The 20,949-nt window shown below is 44.0% G+C and overlaps 1 protein-coding gene and 2 pseudogenes across 4 annotated transcripts in view; 2 read left to right on the top strand and 1 right to left on the bottom strand.

The window, feature by feature from the left end:
* Nucleotides 1-11,488, top strand: part of LOC106698482 — a 33,540-nt pseudogene extending 22,052 nt beyond the window's left edge.
* Nucleotides 1-20,949, top strand: part of EXOC6B (exocyst complex component 6B) — a 477,149-nt gene that overhangs the window by 450,596 nt on the left and 5,604 nt on the right. For all 4 annotated transcript variants that reach the window (XM_023760613.1, XM_006096760.3, XM_023760615.1 and 1 more), the window contains one exon: nucleotides 19,328-19,440. In XM_023760613.1, the coding sequence (XP_023616381.1) occupies nucleotides 19,328-19,440 (113 nt within the window). The remainder of the gene's footprint in view (nucleotides 1-19,327; nucleotides 19,441-20,949) is intronic.
* On the bottom strand, nucleotides 16,367-16,447 carry LOC111827572 (annotated as a pseudogene).

The raw sequence follows: 20,949 nt of genomic DNA, 5'->3' as shown, positions 1-20,949 counted from the left end.
AATTATTATTGAAGAGGCTTTTTTCCCCTTTACACTTTTATAAGCTAGTGTAAAGGAAGGAACAGTATTCGTCTTCTCTGGGTTGTGGGCTTTGCTCAGAGTACACAGGTATACACCCTAAGCTTTCTCGGTCCTGGAATCTATGGTTAGTGCCCATGGTCCGTGGTCATTCTTGCTTGTGTTTCTGCAGCTCATGTGCTGCCTTTTATCCTCAACCATGATGTTACTCACCCAATGCATGGAGCAGTCTGCCACACAGCCAGATGTGAAATGTCCGGATGGTGACAATTTATATTAAATATGACAGCTTATCCTGCTGGGTTGGAAAAATTAAAAATATGCTGGTTAGTTCAAGGTCTAAAGTGGTCATTAATTCTTGTAGCATTAATAAACTATTGTTTTTCAAATGTCAAGGGGTGGCATTAGCTGTGTCAACAAAGCCGTTGGTAACTCAGCAAGCCCTTTGCTCTGATGGAGCCCAAGTCCCTGTGGTTTCCTGCCAGGCTCTGGGCTCACTTTGTCTTGATGTCCCTGCTCTCCTGGGGAGAGGGTGGGGGCAGGAAACACCATTACAAGGTGTGGAATCTGCTGCTGAGACTGGGTGGGAGTCCACCTGGTGGAGAACAGGGCCCAGTGGAGCAGGCGGGGAGTGATGATGGTTTGTGGGTCTCCTGCAGAATGTTCAGGAATGTCTTCCCTGCTGCTTGGTGCTGAGCTGTAGTCCCTCCTCTAAGGTTGACTCAGCTGGGGAGGAGTCTGGCATCCAGCTCCAGGTGGAGTTGGTGAGAAATTTATCTTAATTTGGAGAAGCAGGGGCAAGTGTTGATCCTTCAGACCATGAGCGCAGAACCCAGCTTTCCTGTGTGGGCAGCGGGGCTGTGGCTGGAAGGCCAGCTGGCTCGGGTTCTCCTGAGCGTCCCCTAAAGGCCCTCCCAGCAGCATATCCGCTATGAGATCTGGTGCTAGCCCTGTGTGTTTCTATGGCAACCTTAATGATTATTTTTAACTTGCTAATTTTTATTTTATTTTTTTCAATTACAGTTGACATTCAATATTATTTTGCAACCTCAATGATTATTAAGGAACATTGTCAGTTTTATGAACATGTGCTTAAACAAAGATCTGCTTTAGAAGGAACGGATTGGGACCACATGTAGCAAGGCTGTTAATAGAGAAACCATTTTTGGATGGAGATCACACATCTGTTAAATAAGTACCTCAACTTTTTCTTTTGGAGAGAAATAATAGTTTTAAGTTTGTTTTTATTTTTTACCTAATTACCTAAAAGCAAATTCCAAAGGCTGATGTGTCTATATGGGGCAAAGAGTCAGTATAATATGTTTTTCAGTGTGTTCTTTTTTCTTTTTATCAGCTATTTTGCATTTAAAGTGAAAATTGTAAGTGAAATAAATAATTTCTAAAACTAAGAAAAATAAATCAGTTAGCCCTGGAGTTTCATTTTGTAGATGGAGAAATTGAGTCCAGGACTAGAATGGCTTTTTCCAGTATCACCTGTTGGCACACCTGTATTTGACTCTCTCAAGGCGGGCGTGAGACTGGTCCACTGAGGGATGAGCCGCAGGTGCCCAGGCAGTTGGTGCAGACAGGATGCATTTCAGGGGCAGCGGGAGGAAAGTAAAACGGTACCGCTTCCCGGGTTCAGCTCTGGCAAGTGGGAGCTGTGGCTGCCTGGAGAGGGCAGAGAGGGGGTGTTTCCCTTCTACGGATACCACTTGACCCAGCCTGTGGCTCTTTCCTAATCCTCACCCTCAAATATGTGCTCGGTGAGAACACCCGGAGGAAATGCCCTTGTAAACAAGTGCTCTCGGTGGCCCAGCCTGGGAGGAGTGCCCTCCCCGAGCAGAGACTGCTGATAAAGGGGAGAGCCGCGGGGTGTCGATTGGGGGGCGTGCCCTTGCTTTGCTGAGGAGACAAGTTCACCCCTGCAGACCTGCATCACCTCCTTGCTGCTTCCCCCCACCCACCAGAAAATCCAGTCTCGTTAGATGTGCACACCAAGCTCCCAGGGACACTGTCCCCAGAGAAGCAGCACACACTGCCTTGTTAGCTGAGGCAGAGCCCCTCTGGGGAGGCTGCCAGAAAACTGCACAACCTGATGGAAACTGTAATGACTTGGGGCCCTTTGGGAAGGCAGATGGCCTGGAAAACACCTGGTCCCTTAGCTTTGCCATAGATGGCAGGTCAGAGAGGGAGGAGTGTCCCACAGATGTGTATTGGGTGTCCGTTACGTGTCAGGCACTGTTCTAGGACATGGGTGTCCAGTATGAACAAGATATTGTCACTGTCCACTGCTCTTCCTTCTAAACCAGTGGTTCTCAACCTTCCTAATGCTGCGACCCTTTAATACAGTTCCTCATGTTGTGGTGACCCCCAATTTTATTGTTACAAATTGAACATAATTAAAGCATCGTGATTAATCACAAAAACATTATGTAATTATATATGTGTTTTCCGATGGTCTTAGGCGACCCCTGTGAAAGGGTCGTTTGACCCCCAAAGGGGTCGCGACCCACAGGTTGAGAACCGCTGTTCTAAACCTTCTGTGGGGATCCATACCTTACCGCACACTGATATCCTCATGTTATTTAGCATTAATGCAAAGTTAACAAAATTCCATCCCTAAAAATGGTACTTTTATTGACTTCAAGATGTTGGTCTGGATCCCCAACTAAATTCTACACTCCTTGAGGGCAGAAGCAGTATCTTCTTCCTTTTTAGTGCTCCTAGCATCTCACATACAGGGTAATTGATCAGATGCCTAAAAATCCTGTGTGGAAACAAACCAGAGAGAACTAGGGAGGAGGCTGAGGACAAGCAAAGGTTTAGGACCCAAAAGAACAACACATCTGAAGGTGACCGCTACAGATGCCCATCAAAAGAAAACCTTCCTATATATAGTAGGTTTTTTAAAGTTATGCCTGCATAATCCATACATAGCAGCAGCATTGGGTGCATTATATTTGAATGTAAAGAGGAAGAATATGAAAATTTTATCACTGAAGACCAAAATTAAGTACCATATATTTGAAGAAAAAGGGACTGCTTTGATTGTGGTCATTAGTAAGTAAGAGTGTATTCAAATTCCCTCAATTGTATTATTACCGGTACACTTGTCTTGATTGTAACATCAGGACACAGATTATAGTGCTCATTTTCCCATGTGACAGAAGCCTTTACTTCGGCAGATGATGTAATGATCAGAAACGTAACTAGAGCCCATTTTTTAAGTGATCCACTTGTTCTTTCCTGCTGTGAGCATGTATCTGCATTGGGTCTTTGGCTGAAACATGTATAGCTTCCAATAGAGTGAAATACTCACACTTCCTATTAGCAGGGGACGGTGCTAAGATGGAGAATGCAGGGAGGTCCTAAAGACACTAGGCTGAGCTTTGCTTCTTTAGAAACCTGAAAAATTAAGGAAGGAGGGTATTTTTTCAGTGATTTTCGGACCAGGGAGAAGTAGGATAGAAACAGCTAAGGAACTTTCACTATCAAATTCTAGTAAATGCTCACCTTTGATGATGTGAGAGACAACTATTTCAAGCTACTTCAGGTAACAAGATTGTATCCTTAATTCCTGCCTGTGTGTTCATTTGATACAAGAGTTACTAGAGAGTGGAGATAGATAGCTGTGGTTGCAAGTAAAATCCAAAGAGAAGAAACTTCTGAATGCTTGGTAGTGACAGTGGAAGAAAAGAGAACCTTAGAGAGCTTTTGATCTGACAGTGGTGAGGTGAATGGTGCAGGCAGCCTGGGTGCAAGGCTGGGTCTTAAGATCTGATCTAGAAACAGGTTAAGATGAGATCTGGCATCCCTTCAGTTATTCTGTAACCTAATCATTCCTTAATTGTCCCAGTTGGAAAGTATAGGTTTTCATAACCAATAAGTTAGATGGTGTTTGTGCCAAAAAGATTGAAAACATTTTCCAAATTACAAAGCACTATCTAAATGCAAGTTAGATAGAGCCTTAGAACATTTTATTTCAAAATGTTCCAAGTCTTTCCACATGTTCTCCTGATTTTCATTACACGTATATGACTTAGGAAGAGGGCAAGGAAGCATGGGACTATGAGGTAGACAGAGATCATAAAGCTTCTGGCTTAGCGAGATAGCCCCTCTAGCATTTCTGAAAGATGCTCATGCCGGCTCTGTTCAGGTTTTTCTATTCAAAAACACTCTGATTCCTGCTAATGGGAGAGTAAATTGAGACACCATTCTGGAGGGCAGTTCATCGATGGGTACCAAAAGCTTTAACTAAGAATCGTGCTTCCAGTTTATCAGTCATCATCAGCAGCAGCAGCATCAACATCATCATGGCTAACATTTGCCACGCATTTACTGTCTGAAAGGAACGATACTAAAAGCTTCACATGAATTAACATATTCAATCCACACAGCAACCCTATGATATATGTACTACTTATTCCTGTTTTATTGATGATAACACTGGATTGTAGAGAAGTTCGATAACTTGCCCATGATCACAAAGCAGGTAAGTGGAAGAGCTAGGAACCCAACTTAGGCTGTCTAGAGAGTCAACACTTTAAACCACTGTACTGTAGTGCAGCTTGTGTCATTTCCTAAGGGAGCCATTGCAGAAATGCACCAAGATGTATTTGCAAGTATTTCATCAAGACATTGAGTAGTGAAGGATTGGAGGGGAAAAAAAACACACAAAATATCTACCAGTAGGGGATTTGTTCGACTTCATATGGTATAGAACCATTAAAAATAGACACTACAGTCTTTAAAAATGTAGAAGATTTTGTGCTTTATTACTGAAAAATAGTCAGCTTTTAAGAGCATGCAAGATACCAAATCATCAGCAGTTATTATCCCTGGGAGATGAGATTATGGGTGATAGGTTCCCTGCTATCCTTTTTTGAGTTAAAGAGGTTTTTAATTTTTTTTATTTTTGAAAAGAGCATATATTGTTTTTATAAAGAAATACTACGGTAAAGCTACTTATTGGGGGAGGGGGAGAGTTATACACAAAAGAAGTAGGGCCCAGTCTACTCTCATATCCATATTCCTATATCCTCCACTCTAGAACATGTTACTAAATGAACAACTCTCTTCATTAGAAAATGCTTCCTTATTGTGTACTTTGGGGGATTTTTATTGGTTTCTGGGAATTTGATCACAAATATACTAAGGTCCCACTGTGTGTCCCTTGCTGTACTAGGCATTTCGGACCTCGGGCCTCAAAGAATTGACTTTCTATTCTGGGAGGTAACAAACAAAACACTTAGGTTTCTTTCTATATCAGCATCTAGTTTACTGACATAATCAGTTGTTCAGTTGTGAGGGACAAACAGTTGGAAGAATAGAAAAGCTGTGATACAGTGCTTCCTGTGCCCCATAAACAATAAGACAAATAGAGTTCAGAGAAAGGATAAATCTCAGAAGCTGATAGTAGTAGTCAAGGTTTCCTACAGGAGATGAGCACTTAAGCAGCGCTTGAAGGATGGTAGGAAAAGGAAGAGGACATTTCATTCAATCTGACCAGCATGAACTTTTATAGATTTCTCTTTAGTTTCCAGATTTACTCTCATATTTTAAAATGCATTGAATCAGATAGGCCTGGGTTCAGATTCTGACTTCCTTATTACAGTGTGGTTTTGAGCAATTACTTAATTGTCCTGTGCCTCAATTTCCTTATCTTTAACATTGGCATAGTAATAGTATCTTCCTCTTAGATGAACATTAAATGAGACAGTGCCCTACAGCACTTGATTTCATACACTGCCTGGCCCACTTTCAGCTCTCAACAATTGCAATTTTTATTATGCTTTCCCCTCTCCCCAAGTTTCCACCCAACAATCTAATCTTGTGTTTTCTAGCTCTTGGTACATATTTGCCTTTCCTCCTCTTGTGTATGCCTTCCTGGTTCCTGGCTGCCCTATTGAGTCTGTCTCATTGCCCTTGGCTGGTACCTGTGTGTTGAGCGATTGTTGGCCTGATTTCAGGCTGTCCGCGTTAGTACAGCCCCCTGCGTGCTCTCACAGCTTTCCCATGAGTCTCAGATCCCAGCCTCCATATGTTCACACTCCTGGACTTACCCCCAAACACAGAACTCATCTTGAGAGACAAGAACCCATTCTTTTTCTTCTCCAAGTCCAAACTAGGACTTTGGAAACAGGTTGCCCCCTGGGACCAGAGGGTGACTTCAGAACTCCCATGGCAAACATAAACATTCCCAAGACTGTCCCAGCTCCATGGACATTTCACTTCCTGGCTCAACTCAGTGTATCAGAGGCAATGCCTGAGCATTTCCAAAGGGCTGTTTCTGACTCCTGGCGGATTCGTACAAGAAGTGAGAGACTTGCCGAGAGTAGGAGCTGAGCTAAGCCATCGGCCGCTTTCCTTGTGTGATGGACTCTGGGCTTTGCTACGTTTATGGACGAGGCCTTGCCAACTGTAGAAACAATGAGCCTCTTTAGCACCCCTGTCACTGCCATAGGGTAACCAGAGACCGAATGACTCCTTTCCAAAGGTGGCTTTGCTGGCCAGAGCCTGTCACCTCAGTCTGGCTTCCTGACCACTTCTTACAATTCGTCTGGATCACATAGAGCACTCCGTGGCCTTTTCTGGTTATAGAGGTCTCATTGTTTAATGACCAGCACAGGCCGTCTGCAGGCGTATCTTGGCTTTGGAATCCTAGAGGATTTAGCAAACTTTACTTAAGTGGAATATCCATTTTTCTTCCCACTTTAAGTATAAAACAGTGAATCATAGAAATAAATGCTCTGAGGTCATCTGGTCAGTCTCCTGGGTATAGCTTCAGGGTGTTTCCTTTAGAATACGGTCTAGTCTTTGTCCAATCTCCTTTTAAATGTCCCAGATGTTAGGGCGTCCTCCTCGCTCACAGCAGCTCAAAGAACAAAACAAACTGTGTTTTGCAGCCTTCTCTCCCCTGCCTGCTTCCCTGTCCGTTGCCCCATACTGTAGAGCAAACCCAGGGATGAGCATCACTCTCTCGGGCAGAAGTCTTGCTGCAGGGACACCCTTCAGACAGGCCCGGGGCAGGCAGAGCAGGTCCGCTTTCACCTGCGAACTTTCAGGTTGCCTGGAAATGGGAGCAGAGCATCGCGGCTATTTTGTTGAGTTTGGGGCTTTTGAAGTCTTCTAGAACTTTAATTCCTCTCACATGGCCAAATCTCTTTCCCCTTCTTTCTGGGACACCTATCTGCAGTGTTTTCTCTTTTGTTCAGAACTGTGAAAAGGAACTGTTTGTTTGACTACATTTCCCTTTTTTTAGCTCCCCCCACCCTAAACCCATTGCTCTCTTCCTCTCCCAAAGAAGAAAGAGGAAAGCAAGCCACAATAATACTTCTGTAAATTTATGGCCACTCTGTAATGTTTAATCACAGCTACGTGACTGGGGGCTTCAGAGCAGGCGTACAAGTTCAGCGCAAGGTGAATCTTGTCTGAGATAATCTGAAAGTTCATTCAGAGGTGAGGGCAGCAGCCTCTTGCAGACGGGCGAGGTTACCAGGAGGTCACCTGCTTTTTTTTTTTCCTTCTGGTCTTCTCCCCTTTAATGTGTAAACAAAGGGAAAATGTAACTTCCAATGAACTTGGCATATGTTGTGCTCATGCTAATCTTGGCCTGGCCAACTGTAAACAGTCCAATATCCTGTGGCTGAGCCTTTCCACCCATTCTCCGCCTTTTGGAGAGCGTGGAGAAACACCAACAGAAAGCAGAGACTAGCACCTTGTGGAGGCAGGTCCTGCTGCCCCAGAGACTAGCAAGGAGCCCGGGGGGAAGGCCCTGGAGAGGACCGTAGGCAGAGGGGTTTGCTGCGATGCTCTCAGGGCCTTCCGGGACACTGGCCTCCTGCGATGCTTCCTCACAGCCATCAGTCAGCAGGCACTTACTGAGCCCCTTTCTGCCCACCACACCATGCTAAGCACTAAGGAGACAAACACCCCAGCCCTGAAGGTGCTTATCATCTGAAGGGCCAGAGTGCCTATGCTCCGGCCTGACAGGAAGATGAAGGAGAAGGATGTTGCTGGTACCAGAGAAAGCTGAAGACAGTTCTGGATAGAACCTTGTCAGAAGTTCCCCTCCTTTGTTGGGCTGACCTGTGGTTCCCACCCCATTTTCAAAGGTCAGAGAATTCCAGAAGCTTATAGAGGAAGCGTGTATGAGCAGAATGGGCTCCATATCCTGAGCGTCGGTGGCTTACAGAATAGCAGTGGCCATGATAATTTTTTTACCAGCTCTCATCTGCCCTAAACCCAATTCCATGGCAGTTCAGAGTGCCGGGGCCAGTACCAACGTGCTTGAGGAACACACCCTGGTTGTACCTCTACGGACCTCTTGGGAGTGTGGAAATATAATTAGTGCCCTGATATCTAGAGCAGGAATAATTGCTTAGTGAATTATACGTGGCAAGTGGTAAATCTCAGACCAGCATCTAGAACCCCTTACTCATTTCCACCCCTTCAGCCGACATAAGACCATTTTAGTAATATGGGGTGATAAAGTCCAGAGGATTTGATCAGTCAAGAAGGTGCAGCTGTCAGCTGTGGAATTCCCTTTGTACTGTGCTTGGTACCACTCTGTGACCAGGAAATAGAAACCTTCTTGACTGTGCTCGATACCAGATATTTCTTAGCTCACATGAGCCCAGACCCATGCTGGGTCAAAGCAGATAAAAGATCCTGCCCTGAAGTAGCCTACAATGTCCTTGGGGAGGCCAGGCATAAGAAATAATTAGGATGAGATAGACTCTGATACTGCCAAATGAGGCATTGTGCCTGGAGCTGATTGAAGAAGGTTTCTTAAGGGTCCTTTAGGATGGGAAGGACCTGGATAGGTCAAAACAATGAGGGTAGCATTCCAAATCAGAGAACAGCATGAGTGAAGTTGCGAAGGCAGAAATGAGTTGGTCAGCTTCATTGTCACTTTCTTCTTATTCATCATCATCATCATCATCATCATCATCACAAACATTTGCTGAGCATTTTTGCTGTGCTAGGCACTACTAAATTAGGCATTATTATTTCCACTTAGTATCTTGCCCAGGGACACATAAGTACGTAACGATGGAAATCCTGAACTGACTACATCTCCTACACAGAATGAAGTGATATGCCTCAACACCATTCCTCTTTGTAACTCTAAGGATCTCCTAAACCCCCCACTCTCTGCCACCAGCCCCAGGTTGTAAAGTGTTTGAGATTCATAAAAGGGGACAGGGGAAGGTGTTGGGAAGATTTATCTGCTATGAGGACACCTTCAATTCAGGAATGACACCAGCCAAGAGAACTAGTCAAGGGGACTGGTTAAAACAACATGATGGTGATTGGCCAATGTGCCATGGTATCTACTTTTAGGTGAATTTCTTGCAGACATGGGCGAGATCTCAGGTAAAAGAATAGGTTGTTTTTCCCACAGTTTGCTCATGTATTTCAACTGTGAATGGTCTCCTCAAAACAACAACAACAACAACAACAAAAACAACAAAACCAAACACTGCTTATGATCTGGCCCTTGAAGGAACTCATCTTCCAGGGAACAAGCCACATGGACAAATCTAATCTGGAGAATATCCAGATGGCTAACACAGAATATGGACATGATGGCTCCGAGGTTGGGAGAAGGGAGTTGTAACTTGGATGAGAGTCAAGGGCTCCGGTCTACAATGAGCAAAAGTCAGACAATTTCTGTTGCTTCAAAGTTCATGAAGGATAATGTTTGGTTGCTTTTTAAAAATATTTTTGAATATTAATGATACCCTGTGATAATAGTATTAACTGTAAGTGCTTTCACTTTACTACATGTCTCTTCATACCCTTATACAATAAATTGGAGCATGTTTTTAACCAATTCATATAACTGATTGAGAAACTGAGTCAGAAAACTATAATGAGTTATTTGAGACCTCATAAGCCATACTATAACCAGAGATAATAAACACAAAAGCCTAGTGTTGGATAAAGGCTCCCATGCCATTAGAGACCAAAGTCCTTATTGCTCTGGCCATACAAGAAATTAGAAGATTAGGCTTATCTGTGCAGAATAAGAGAAATCTTTCCATCCTAGGATCTCTAAGAATGGCATCAAACTCTCACACAAGATTTCTTTATTCTCATAATTTCTTCTTCTCACTCAACTCAAACACTATTATAATATAGGAAATTTACTTGGAAAATTTCAGAGATGGTCTATTCAGATTCAAGGAAATCGAGGGGAATAGTATGGAAGCAGAGCTTGCCCTTCTCTGGGCAACCTCAAGTAGCTTTGAAAAGTCTGTAGAAACTTCCTGATCCATTCTCAAGGGCTCAATAGTAATGTCAGGATGTAATCTCCTGACATTACTATTCAGAGGAGAAATATTTTGTGTTTTATCTTAATTCTGGTCAGCATTACTGCATTTTTTCCTTCATTCCTGTGGATGTTCTTTTTCAAGAATATTTGGATTTCCTTTCTGTATCTCATTGAGAGTCTTTTCCTGTCCTAGCCATCTAAGTTTTCTCTGTACCATTTGTTGTGGTATAAAATGTAGGGGGTATTTAAGTTGGTCCACTGGGTGACCTGCCATTTTTCATAATTTCTGATGTACATGGTGGTACAGATTGGCTGATTGTCCTTTCTCATTACACTCCCTGAGTGGGTACAGACAGGCACTCCGGAGATTCCCCTTCCAGCCAGAAGCACAATTACACAAATTCCCATCATTGAATTAATTAATAAATACATTGTAGTATATTTAAGTATGCTTCTACAGTAAGAACATTATTGCTTTAACTGGTATGGCTCAGTGGATAGAGTGTCGGCCCTCGGACTGAAGAAGGGTTCCGGGTTTGATTCCAGTCAAGGGCATGTACCTTGGTTGTGGACTCGATCCCCAATAGGGGGCGTGCAGGAGGCAGCTGATCGATGTTTCTCTCTCATCAATGTTTCTAACTCTCTATCCCTCTCCCTTCCTCTCTGTAAAATTAAATAAAAATATATTTTTTAAAAAGAACATTATTTTGCAGTAAAAAATCACTGAACTAGGTTCACATGGATCAACATGGATAGATCTTGAAAACAATATTGAAGGAAAAAGCAAATTGCAGAATATTGTGTACAATATTATATATGAAAACATAAAAACATTTCCATATACTGTTTTTCTATTAAAAACATAAAAGCATATAGGGGATACATAACAAAATCCCTTTCCTTCTTCACCTCGTTAGGCATCAAACCTGTGTTCTGTTCTCATAGATGTTGGTTCTCCACCAGCGGATTAAATTGCTAGAAAGGAAAGTGGACTCGAAGTCCAGGGTTTCTGTTCTAGCTCCAGCCCCATTCATGGTAACTTTGCATATGGCCATGAATCTTTCCCGACCTTCATTTCCTCCCCCATTAGATGAAAAGAATGGCGCTGTTCTCTGCAATTCCTCGCCATCTGCCATAGATGGAAAAGCCCAGTCTTGGGAATCAGGCTATCCTGGGTCCAAGCCCTGATGGTATCACTTACTGAGTATGTTCCTCTTGGCACATTCTTTTACCTTTTTAAGCATTCATTGCTTCATCTGTGAAGTGGAGGTACCTACTTCTTAGGCTGCTGATTTTCCTGGGGATTAGGTGAAACAGATGAGTAAGATGGCTCGCTGATTATCTGTTACATGGCAGGGAGGTGTTCAAGAACTGTCCAGTAGCTTCTTCCCTTGAACACTTCTCAGCTACTCCTATCTCCGCACCTTGGCTCCCACCAGTCTCTTTGTTTGAAATTCCCTCTGTTCTGTTCTCTGTTTAATATACATTGTGCCCATCTTTTTTATTGACTGGGACTTTACGTCTTTTGGGGCCTCTCTCCTCTTTCCTTGATCTGAACGAATCATACTCACTGTCTTGGCCCTTCATCGGACTCTCAAGCACAGGTGCTGTGCTCATTAGCACTTTTTATCAGAGTTGTTTAACCCCACCTATTTCCAAAATGGCCTTGAGGTGGCTCATTGAAATGATACATAAAATGTAATTAGAAAAATCGAATTGAAAGGAAGGAAATACATTTCATGGAAAGGGAAACAGCAAATACACCAACCCCATGGGGCTGAGACTTGGCCTTCCTAGGAACTAGCATTACTTAACACAATTGTTGGGAGTCAGAACCCTTTTGAAATTTGGAGTTTATAGGGGGGGGGGGAGAAAAGGATCTTTTGGTGGTTGAGAACCACTTATCATCCAATAGCTCTTTAATTGATTTATTGATTGGTTCCAACATTTGGCACTGGAATCCGAGTTGCAATTTTATTCACTCTCCAGTCCCTCAAATCCAGAACAAAATAGATTTTAAATGCATATTTGACTGGGCTAAGAGTCTTAAGGAATTAGCTGTCTAGTACTAAGTCTTTAGTTCAAATTCACCTTTCCCAATCCATTGAGATTCTAGCTTATTGTAAACTTACCCAGAATATAAGGATATTTCCTGCTTCACTATCCTTTAATGTTGGATATTTTTCTTATGCCTATCATAAAGTTCCTGGGCTGTGATTTGTAATGACTCACATAAGGCAAGAAGTAATTTCCTACAAATGATATTTCTTATTTATAAAAGAGAACCCAAATCATTTTCATTATGAATCTGTGATAAGTTTTTCTTGCAGATTATCTAACCAGTGTCCCAAACTTTTTTTAAATCCTCACCCAAGGATATGTTTTTTATTAATTGATTTTAGAGAGAGAGGAAGGGACAGAGAGAGAGAGAGAGAGAGAGAGAGAGAGATCAGTTGCCTCCCATACACACCCCGATCAGGGATCAAATCTGCCACCTAGGTATGTGACCTGACCAGGAATTGAACCCAAAACCTTTTGGTGCACAGGATAATTCTCCAACCACTGAGCCACCTGGCCAGGGCTCTCTAAACTTTTTTGATTGATCATCACTGTTGGCAAAAAAATCTTGAGAACTCACCCCTAATGTATGTGTATGTTTGACAATTTATTAAGAAATTGTGACTAGATACTGAATAACTTCCAAAGGGTAGTCCCCCCACACCCTCTTCCTCACTGCGTTTTAAGAGACAGAACTTGCCATTACCTTTGAAAGTCTGCTTGTGAGTATGCCCACAGGAGTGTACGCACACATATCACTATCACTACTATTTCATGGCACAGTATATACTTGGGCTACATAAAGTTCACTAGTCACAATAGTGGATACAAACCATATTTTAAATAGAGTGATAATTTCACCTTTGGAGCATGGCTTTCTCATATCTGATTAACTCCTTGTTTTTACTTTATAATGTGGGCAACAAAGAGCTTGCACATGGTACTGAGAGGTGTGAACACTCGGAACATCGTTTTCTTGACTTTTGCTTATATTCCCATTGTTCAGCCCATGGTATCTTTGCAGGGGTGCTTTTAAACCACTTTTAAACCAGAGAGGGAGGGGGGTTTAGTTAAAAATTCAACAATATAGTTTCTAACCCACTTACCTAGGAACCTTTAACAAATCACAATATGCTGAAAGAAAATGAACACTGCCCCGCAGCTCTGACCTCCTTCGACCACATCTGTGGCCACACCTGCCTGCCTTCCCCACCCCACCAGGAGCAGCTCAGTCAGCCCGGAGCAGAGGCCTCCACCTTCCCCCTGAACCTGTATGCACAGTAGGGTTGTTACCACCCAGTGTGATCATAGGTTTTCCTCTGGCCCCTGCAGCAGGATAGATGCTGTCATCAGTGTGCACATCCATGTGCAATGGCCTCGCAGAAGCCTCTGACACAAAGGAATGCTTGGTGTTGACGTTTTTATTTGGGAATCTTTGCCCCCACCCCCTCCCCGCACCAGCTGATACAATGGGAGAGCCTTACGCCTCCTGTCTTTCTCTTTACCAAGGTAGTCTCAGAGGTGAAGAGTTTAGGTAGCAAACCTATAAACCCACATTTATGAGGCAAATAAATATTTCTCAGAGTGACGTTCAGGGGAAGCTGCTGATGTGCAGTTGGTCTCCGATCAAGAGCTTAAGGAAGCCTCCACCCACCAGGCAGCTGAGCGGGAGGGGAGCCGAGAACTGCACAGCCACCACTGTCCTTCCCTTGCCCCCACTCAGCCGAGAGCAAAAGAAGAGGTCAGGCCTTTCTGGGAGGCTCAAGAGCCAGCCTACTGAGGGGCTGTGATTGCAGAACTTATTTTTCATTTTAACTTATAGAGACCCAAAGGAACTGGGGACCTGTCCCCAGCCCGGCCTGTAGCCTGTGGAAAACCCCAGGCCTCTTTCAGTTTGCTGTGAATCCCTAGATACCTCCGGGCTTCTTTTCCCCTGGGCTCCCATTTCCACAGTGTAGTTTTGCAGCTGGCTAGTGTGAAACTCAGTGCCTTTGAATTCACCAAAAAATAAAAAATAAATTCACCCAAGCAATTGAGAGCACAGTAGATTTGTTTAAAAATTGGGACTAAGGGGGTGATTTTTAAGGGAGATTTATATCACATGCTACACAGATCCTTACCAGACAGCCCAGGTCCCCAGAGCTGTTTGGGGCTCTCACACCACTAGGACTTTGCTTCCTCACCCTCTCACGCATGTCAGTGTCCTCTCCCCTCTTTAGATTTGCTCTCCAGAAACAGACTAACAAGCTCCTTCCCCTTCTCTCCTACCCTGGGGGGTCTTACAAACAAGGTATTTCCCCAAACACATTTCAATTCTGATGCCACATGTTAAGATAATGACTTTTTTGCCACCTCCTTACAATTAGAAGGGTCTCCCCCTTAGCTATTTTCTTTCCTTTTTTTACTTAGTAGATATTAGATATCTTACATCTAAGAGAGTTTCAGAGCACACCGCCCTCCCTGGCCTGGATCTAGAGGCAGACTTTTTCTGTAAAGAAGTGGATAGTGAACGAAAGGCCATATGGTCTCCGTCTTTACTAAACTCAGCTGTTAGAGCACATAAGCAGTCCTAAATCATGTTCACCAGCAAGCATGGCTGTGTTCCAATAAAACTTTATTTACAAAGACAAGTGGTGGCTGTAGTTTTTCAGCCCATAGTCTCAAAGAAAGCAGATAGCAGCCTTGATGAACACAAGCAGAGAAACTTCCAGGCTGAAATTCAACCTCCTTAGCTTAGTATCTGAGGCCATTTGCCACTTGCTCATTGTCTCGCTTATTCCTAGAGTAACCCCCACCTCCCTGGCTCAGGTTTGGATGTCCTTCTTTTGAACTTTCTTTGCACCCGGTTAGAGTACTCACATCATTCTGTACTGTTATTTACCAGTCTGAGTTCCCCAAGACCAGAGAGTCTCATTCTTCCTTTCACGTGCCCAGAAGAGCTCAATGCATCGCTAGTACTCAGCTTAGGTTCGTTAAAATAATTCCTGCTTTCTACTTCCTCCTGCGTTCGCCTGTGTCAGGAGTGCTCCTGAGGATACGTGGAAGGTAGGCAGACACTCTCCTTTGAATGAATGACCCAGACAAGGAGTTGGAGGAGATCTTGGTCAATAAGCACAAATGAGTCATCAGTCAATTCTGTGTTTCTAGTGAACTTTCACAACCGAGCTCTTGATCTGCCCTCAGCTGCTGACAGCTATTGTGATTCTGTATCTGAACAAAAAAAGTAGATTTGGTTTATCTGCGCTCACCCTGTCAGTCCGGGGTCCACCAGCCTCAGGCTCTGTTTTGCGGTGCTGAACTGCCTCCTGAAAGGCACCTGGGCCTCAGTTTTCATGAAAAGATGCTTCATAATGATGTGATCTGTTTCATCCTGTCAAAGGCAGGGCGTGGACAAACGTCTCCTGGTTCAGTGTTCTGTGAATTGCTGTTCTCTTTACACCGCATTCTGCATAGTAGCCGCGTTCTAAAGAGGCAGCATGTTTAGAACTTTGTCAGTCAGATGATATGCGACGTGCACCAGAGGAGCATGTTATTTGAAATCATAGTATAGTCTATCCTGTTTATCATGAGGAATTATCCTGGATGTATAGAAAGTCCAAACTCATATTTTCATAGATCAAACTTACTTCAAGGACACACCTGCTTTGGGAGCACAGTTCTCTACAGGACTCAGTGTGTCTGTTCAAGGAAAAAACATGCAAAGAAAATAACCTCTAGGCAGCGGTTCTCAACCTGTGGGTCGTGACCATCGGAAAACACATATATCATATCAGATATTTACATTACGAGTCATAACAGTAGCAAAATTACAGTTATGAAGTAGCAACGAAAATAATTTTATGGTTGGGGGTCACCACAACATGAGGAACTGTATTAAAGGGTCGCGGCATTAGGAAGGTTGAGAACCACTGCAGGGGAAAGAGAGGTAGTTGTCGGTGTGTCTTATCTTAGTTCCTACAGATTAAGATCCCAGGCCCCTGGAATCTTTGCAGGCATTGGGGCGAGGGCGGGGGGTGTGTTTTTAAAAAATTTATCTTTATTGTTGAAAGTATTATACACTTGATCTTAGCCAAAAGGCCGAGAAGCGATGTTGTTGAAAGTATTATAAATGTCCCTCCCCGCCCCCGCCCCCGTTGACTGCTTCCACACCCACCCCCTCCCCAGGCCTTCACCACACTATTGTCTGTGTCCATGGGTTATACATATCTATATAATAATAAAAGTTTAATATGCTAATTAGACTGGATGTCCTTCCTTCTGGACAAAGCCACGGTGGGCAGCGGCCGTGGCGGCGGGCGGGGGCTGCGGCAGAGGCCCCCTGGCCGAGGTGGCGGCGGGCGGTGGCCGGGGCCAAGGCCCTGGCATGAATTTCGTGTCTCGGGCCTCTAGTATGCATATAAGTTCTCTGGTTAATCTCTTGGGGTGGGGGTGTCTTTTTAACATGAGAGAGGCCCCATGCGGCCTACCAAGAACCAGCCCAGATGCCACCTTAGAGCCAAACACCTGCTGAGTTCCCATTCGCCAGTCATAGGTATCTTCCCTGGACCCTTGGAATCAAATATCTAGGGCTGGGCTTCCTCTCACCTGTCATAGGTATTCTCTCTCCTGTTCGATGTCTTCTTCTTTCTCACACAACCTTCCTTCTAGTTCTGGTCAGGAGGACCCTAGGTTTGGTCCATTTGGAAAGTTTGTTGTGAGAAACAAATTACAAGTCTGTCCCATCATCTAGCCAATATCATTTCTATAAAAGTCAGTTCACCTGCTTTAATTCCATTTAACATGTCTGTGGTGACTGCCTGCTGGAAATCTACCTATGAGAAGTCTTCAGAAAGAGGAGGCACAATCCCCATCCTTGGCGAGCTCCCCCTCTACATGGGAGATGAGGCGCATATCACGGGAATTAGTGGCGAAGGCAAGGATGTATAACACAGTTCTCCTCACCAAGAGTGGGCGTGATATGAATTGGTTGGGTAACACTAGTCCAGTAGTGGGGCCAAGCAGGGCGTTCCTCATTGGGCTCTTCATTTTTACTTTCTGAGTTTTTTGGGGGGAGGAGGGGGTGTGAGCCTTTCTGCCTGAGAGAACCAAGGGCAACCTCAGGATCATTTGATTGACTCTGAGCCTATAATTCTTACTGAAGAGTTCCTTCTACTCCTTTTCCTGCGAACAACTCATCCCTTTGGGTCACTGCTACATTTCTGGGGAGAAGTGTGCCTGTTGGTATGCACCAGCAAGGACCAGGAGGCCTGCCTTATCTTAACAACATTTCATTCCGAAGGTCTCTCCTGGAATCTGCATTTGTTCTGCTATTATGCTGTTCTCTGTCCTCTGTCCAGTTAACTCGCTCTTGAGCTCATTTTTACTTTGACTCATTTGGATGTTTCTAGTCTTTCTCAGCTATGGTAGCAAAAAAGAAAGACTGTTCAGAAATTTGACTTAGCCTCAGGAAATATACCTAATCTAGAGACCAAATCAATGACGATTTTTCAAAAATAAACAGCTAAGCACATTGGGGAGTATAAGCCATTGAGCCATCTCTACCACTTGTCTGCGTTGTGATTTCCAGCAAGTTGCTTCTGCTGTCTGGGTCTTGTCCTCCCCATCCCCCCACCTTCATGAAACCAAAGTTATAATTGAGTACTATTAAGCCATGGGAATGTTCTGCAGGAACAATGAAATATAGTAGAAGTAGAAACAGCTTTAGAACTGCCAAAGTCCTAGTTAAAAGTCTTATAGATAAAAGTTATAGAGGAGGCAAAAAAAGAAAAAAAAAGAAAAAGAAAAAGATTCTGTCATAGAAAGTTTGCTTAGCATAACCTGATTCAAATGTCTTTCCTTGTCCTATCCTTTCCCACTGCAACACGTTTTTGTATAATAACCAATAATCACATAATTTACCATGTTTATTAACCTATGTAGCTTATAAGGTGTCACTTCAATTACTGCATTAGTTTAGTTCTCCTGTTCTGATAAATACCATAAACAAATGCTTCTGTGTTTGAGGGCAAAGCATCATTAGTGACTGGTGGAATCACTGAATAAAAGTGACACATTTATTCATGTGTCCTACTCTCTAAATAGCGGATACTCTCCTGTTCCGCCAGCTTAATTATAAAATGCCAAACATAATGTCTTGTCTGTGCCTTGAAAATGACTTGTCTGGTTTATAAAAAGAGCACTTGTATGAATAAATAAAAAATAGGGTCACTAATGCGCAATTAGCATCTAGGGAGCGAGTTCTAAGATACACCATGGAGTGAAAAAAGCCAAGTGCAAGGGAGTATCTAGAGTGTGCTCCCCTTCAGGTGAGAAGGGAGAGGGTACAGGAAATGCACCCGGACCTTCCCATGGCACAAAGGAAACAAACGAGGGTAAACCAGAAACTAGACTGGTTCCCTGCAGAGGTGGGGAGGAAAGATGTAGAAAGGAGTGGGGAGAAGAGAACAGGTTAGTTGGGATGAGGAGGGAGTGATACTTCTGAGTATATTTTTTATACAGCTCTGACTTATTCCCCAAAATAAATAAATAGTTAAAACCAATTAGCATGTGGGAGGAATCCAGAATGGAGCATAAGCAATGAAAAAATAAATAACTTAATTATGAAAGAAAACTATCCCGCACTGAAGGAGGTGAGGAAGAAAGAACTAACCCAAGTAGTTTAAAAACCGGTTCTTTTCACTGAAAAGCCTGAAGACATAAAGAATATTCAGATCCTGTATTCCAGTTAGTAAGTTTGTTTCTCACAGAGCTGGCTGCCAGCACCTCTATAGGGCTCACAGCAGAGGGCTGACTTCTGATGATTACTCATTAACTTTCTGTTGCATTATAGTTTGTAACCATTCTTTCTCTTATTACATCTTTATTTTGCAAGTATACTGGTGGCTGGTAGTGAAGGATGCTGAGGATTTCCGAGGGGTTTGTCTTGTCTATCTGATTAATCCCCGCGGTGGGAATTCGGGTATTTTACAGCTTTTGGATCTCTTCATCCAGTGGGACTGGTCAACCTACCTTGCTGACTACGGTCAGCCCAACTGCAAGTACCTCCGTGTAAACCCAGTGACAGCTCTGACCCTGCTCGAGAAGTGAGTACCCAGCCCAGTGGTCTGTGTGGGGAAGTGGGGAGAGGGGCGTGGGTGTGGGGGGTGGACAATTCCTGAACAAGACAGCAGAGAGGCCCTGTTCCTGAAGGTGCCGTCGGTGCTGTCAGTAGTCTCCATCGTTAGATTTGAGAGGCCAGTCTTCTTGTAGCCTCTTAATTCATGAAACCCACAAGCTAGGCCAAGTATGAGTCAGTTGGACTCTGAGATTACCTTGGAGTTTCATGGGGTGTCATATCTTTAACTAGAGATGACAAGAGAAGGAAGATGCCTTGGTGTGGGGCTCAGGCCAGCCTGGTGAACAGAGTGTGGTGGTGGATAGAATAGCCCCACAGAGCAGTGATCTCTCCAACTCCTGAACCTACTGAAACCTTCACCAGAACTGACTCACTCCACACTGCTCCCTAACAAATTGAGCTTTATTGTGCTGACTGTCCCAAGGAAGCTACGTTGGAAAAGGTATCTAATTCTTGCCTGAGGTAGTCACTAGTGGATAAAGGTTGCTACCACTGAGTTTGGGTGAGTCAGTTCTAGAACATTGCATGGCTAACCATCCTATCACCCACATGCTGGGATCCCCTAGGCATTGCAGCCTGGCTCTGACATTTGCTAACCTCGTTGAGAGCTGGCAGGCCAGAGACGAAGACCCATGTAGAAGGGAAACTTTCTCTTGTCTTCAAATTAATGAACCCCGGCTTCTTAGAAGAGTGTCCTGCATCTAGGCAATGTGGCAAGTCTATGTATATGGCCAGTCAAATCCTAAGAAGGCAAGGACCCGAGTCTAGGAGGTCAGAATGGAGCCTTAAGCAAGAGGCTAGGTGTATCCTTCCCACTATGCAGTGTGACTGGGGTATCGAAGGGGAGGAGATGGAGGGTGGGCAAGAGCAGGATGCAGAGGTATGTGTTTAGAGCCAAGAAACTAGAAGCCCAGAGTGCAACTTTGTCCAGACCGAGACAGAGACTGATATTCCATTTTAACCTTTTTCCCATGGTTCTCTCTTTCAATGACCTTCCTCCCTAGGATATCTAGAGAGTAAGTATATTATTCACTTGGGCCTTTTTCATCACTTTGAGGCAAGTCCTTCTGGTTTCTCATTGACACTAATGATTACACTAAAATCCCTGCCCTGTGAGTTGTCCCCACCCTGACATACTAATCTACTAAACCAGCCTGGTGCCAACTGGCTGGCTGCCTCCTCTACCCTTGGTCCTTAGAGTGACCCTTGGCTTACCAATTCCTTTGGGGCTGGGAGTGGAGGCAGGAGTGTTCCCCCATCAGTGCCAGGTAAAGGGCTGTTCCCACTCAGCTTCCTGATGCACGCAATACTCCTGCCGGTGCAGGGCCTGAAATTCAGCCCCGCCAGAGAGAACTCCTCCGCACCTCCCCGCCTCCTGCTGGTGAGGCCCAGGGCTTTAAGATCTGGAGCCACATCTCCCACAGAAGACTCACTATTAGAGGCAAGACCTAATCCCAGAAATCTCAGTGCCCAGCTA

Source organism: Myotis lucifugus, unplaced genomic scaffold (genome assembly GCF_000147115.1).
Source record: "Myotis lucifugus unplaced genomic scaffold, Myoluc2.0 scaffold_186, whole genome shotgun sequence".
NCBI classification, from domain to species: Eukaryota; Metazoa; Chordata; class Mammalia; order Chiroptera; family Vespertilionidae; genus Myotis; species Myotis lucifugus.
The sequence above is the reverse complement of the archived record's forward strand: the minus strand, read 5'-3'. Positions and strand labels throughout refer to the sequence as shown.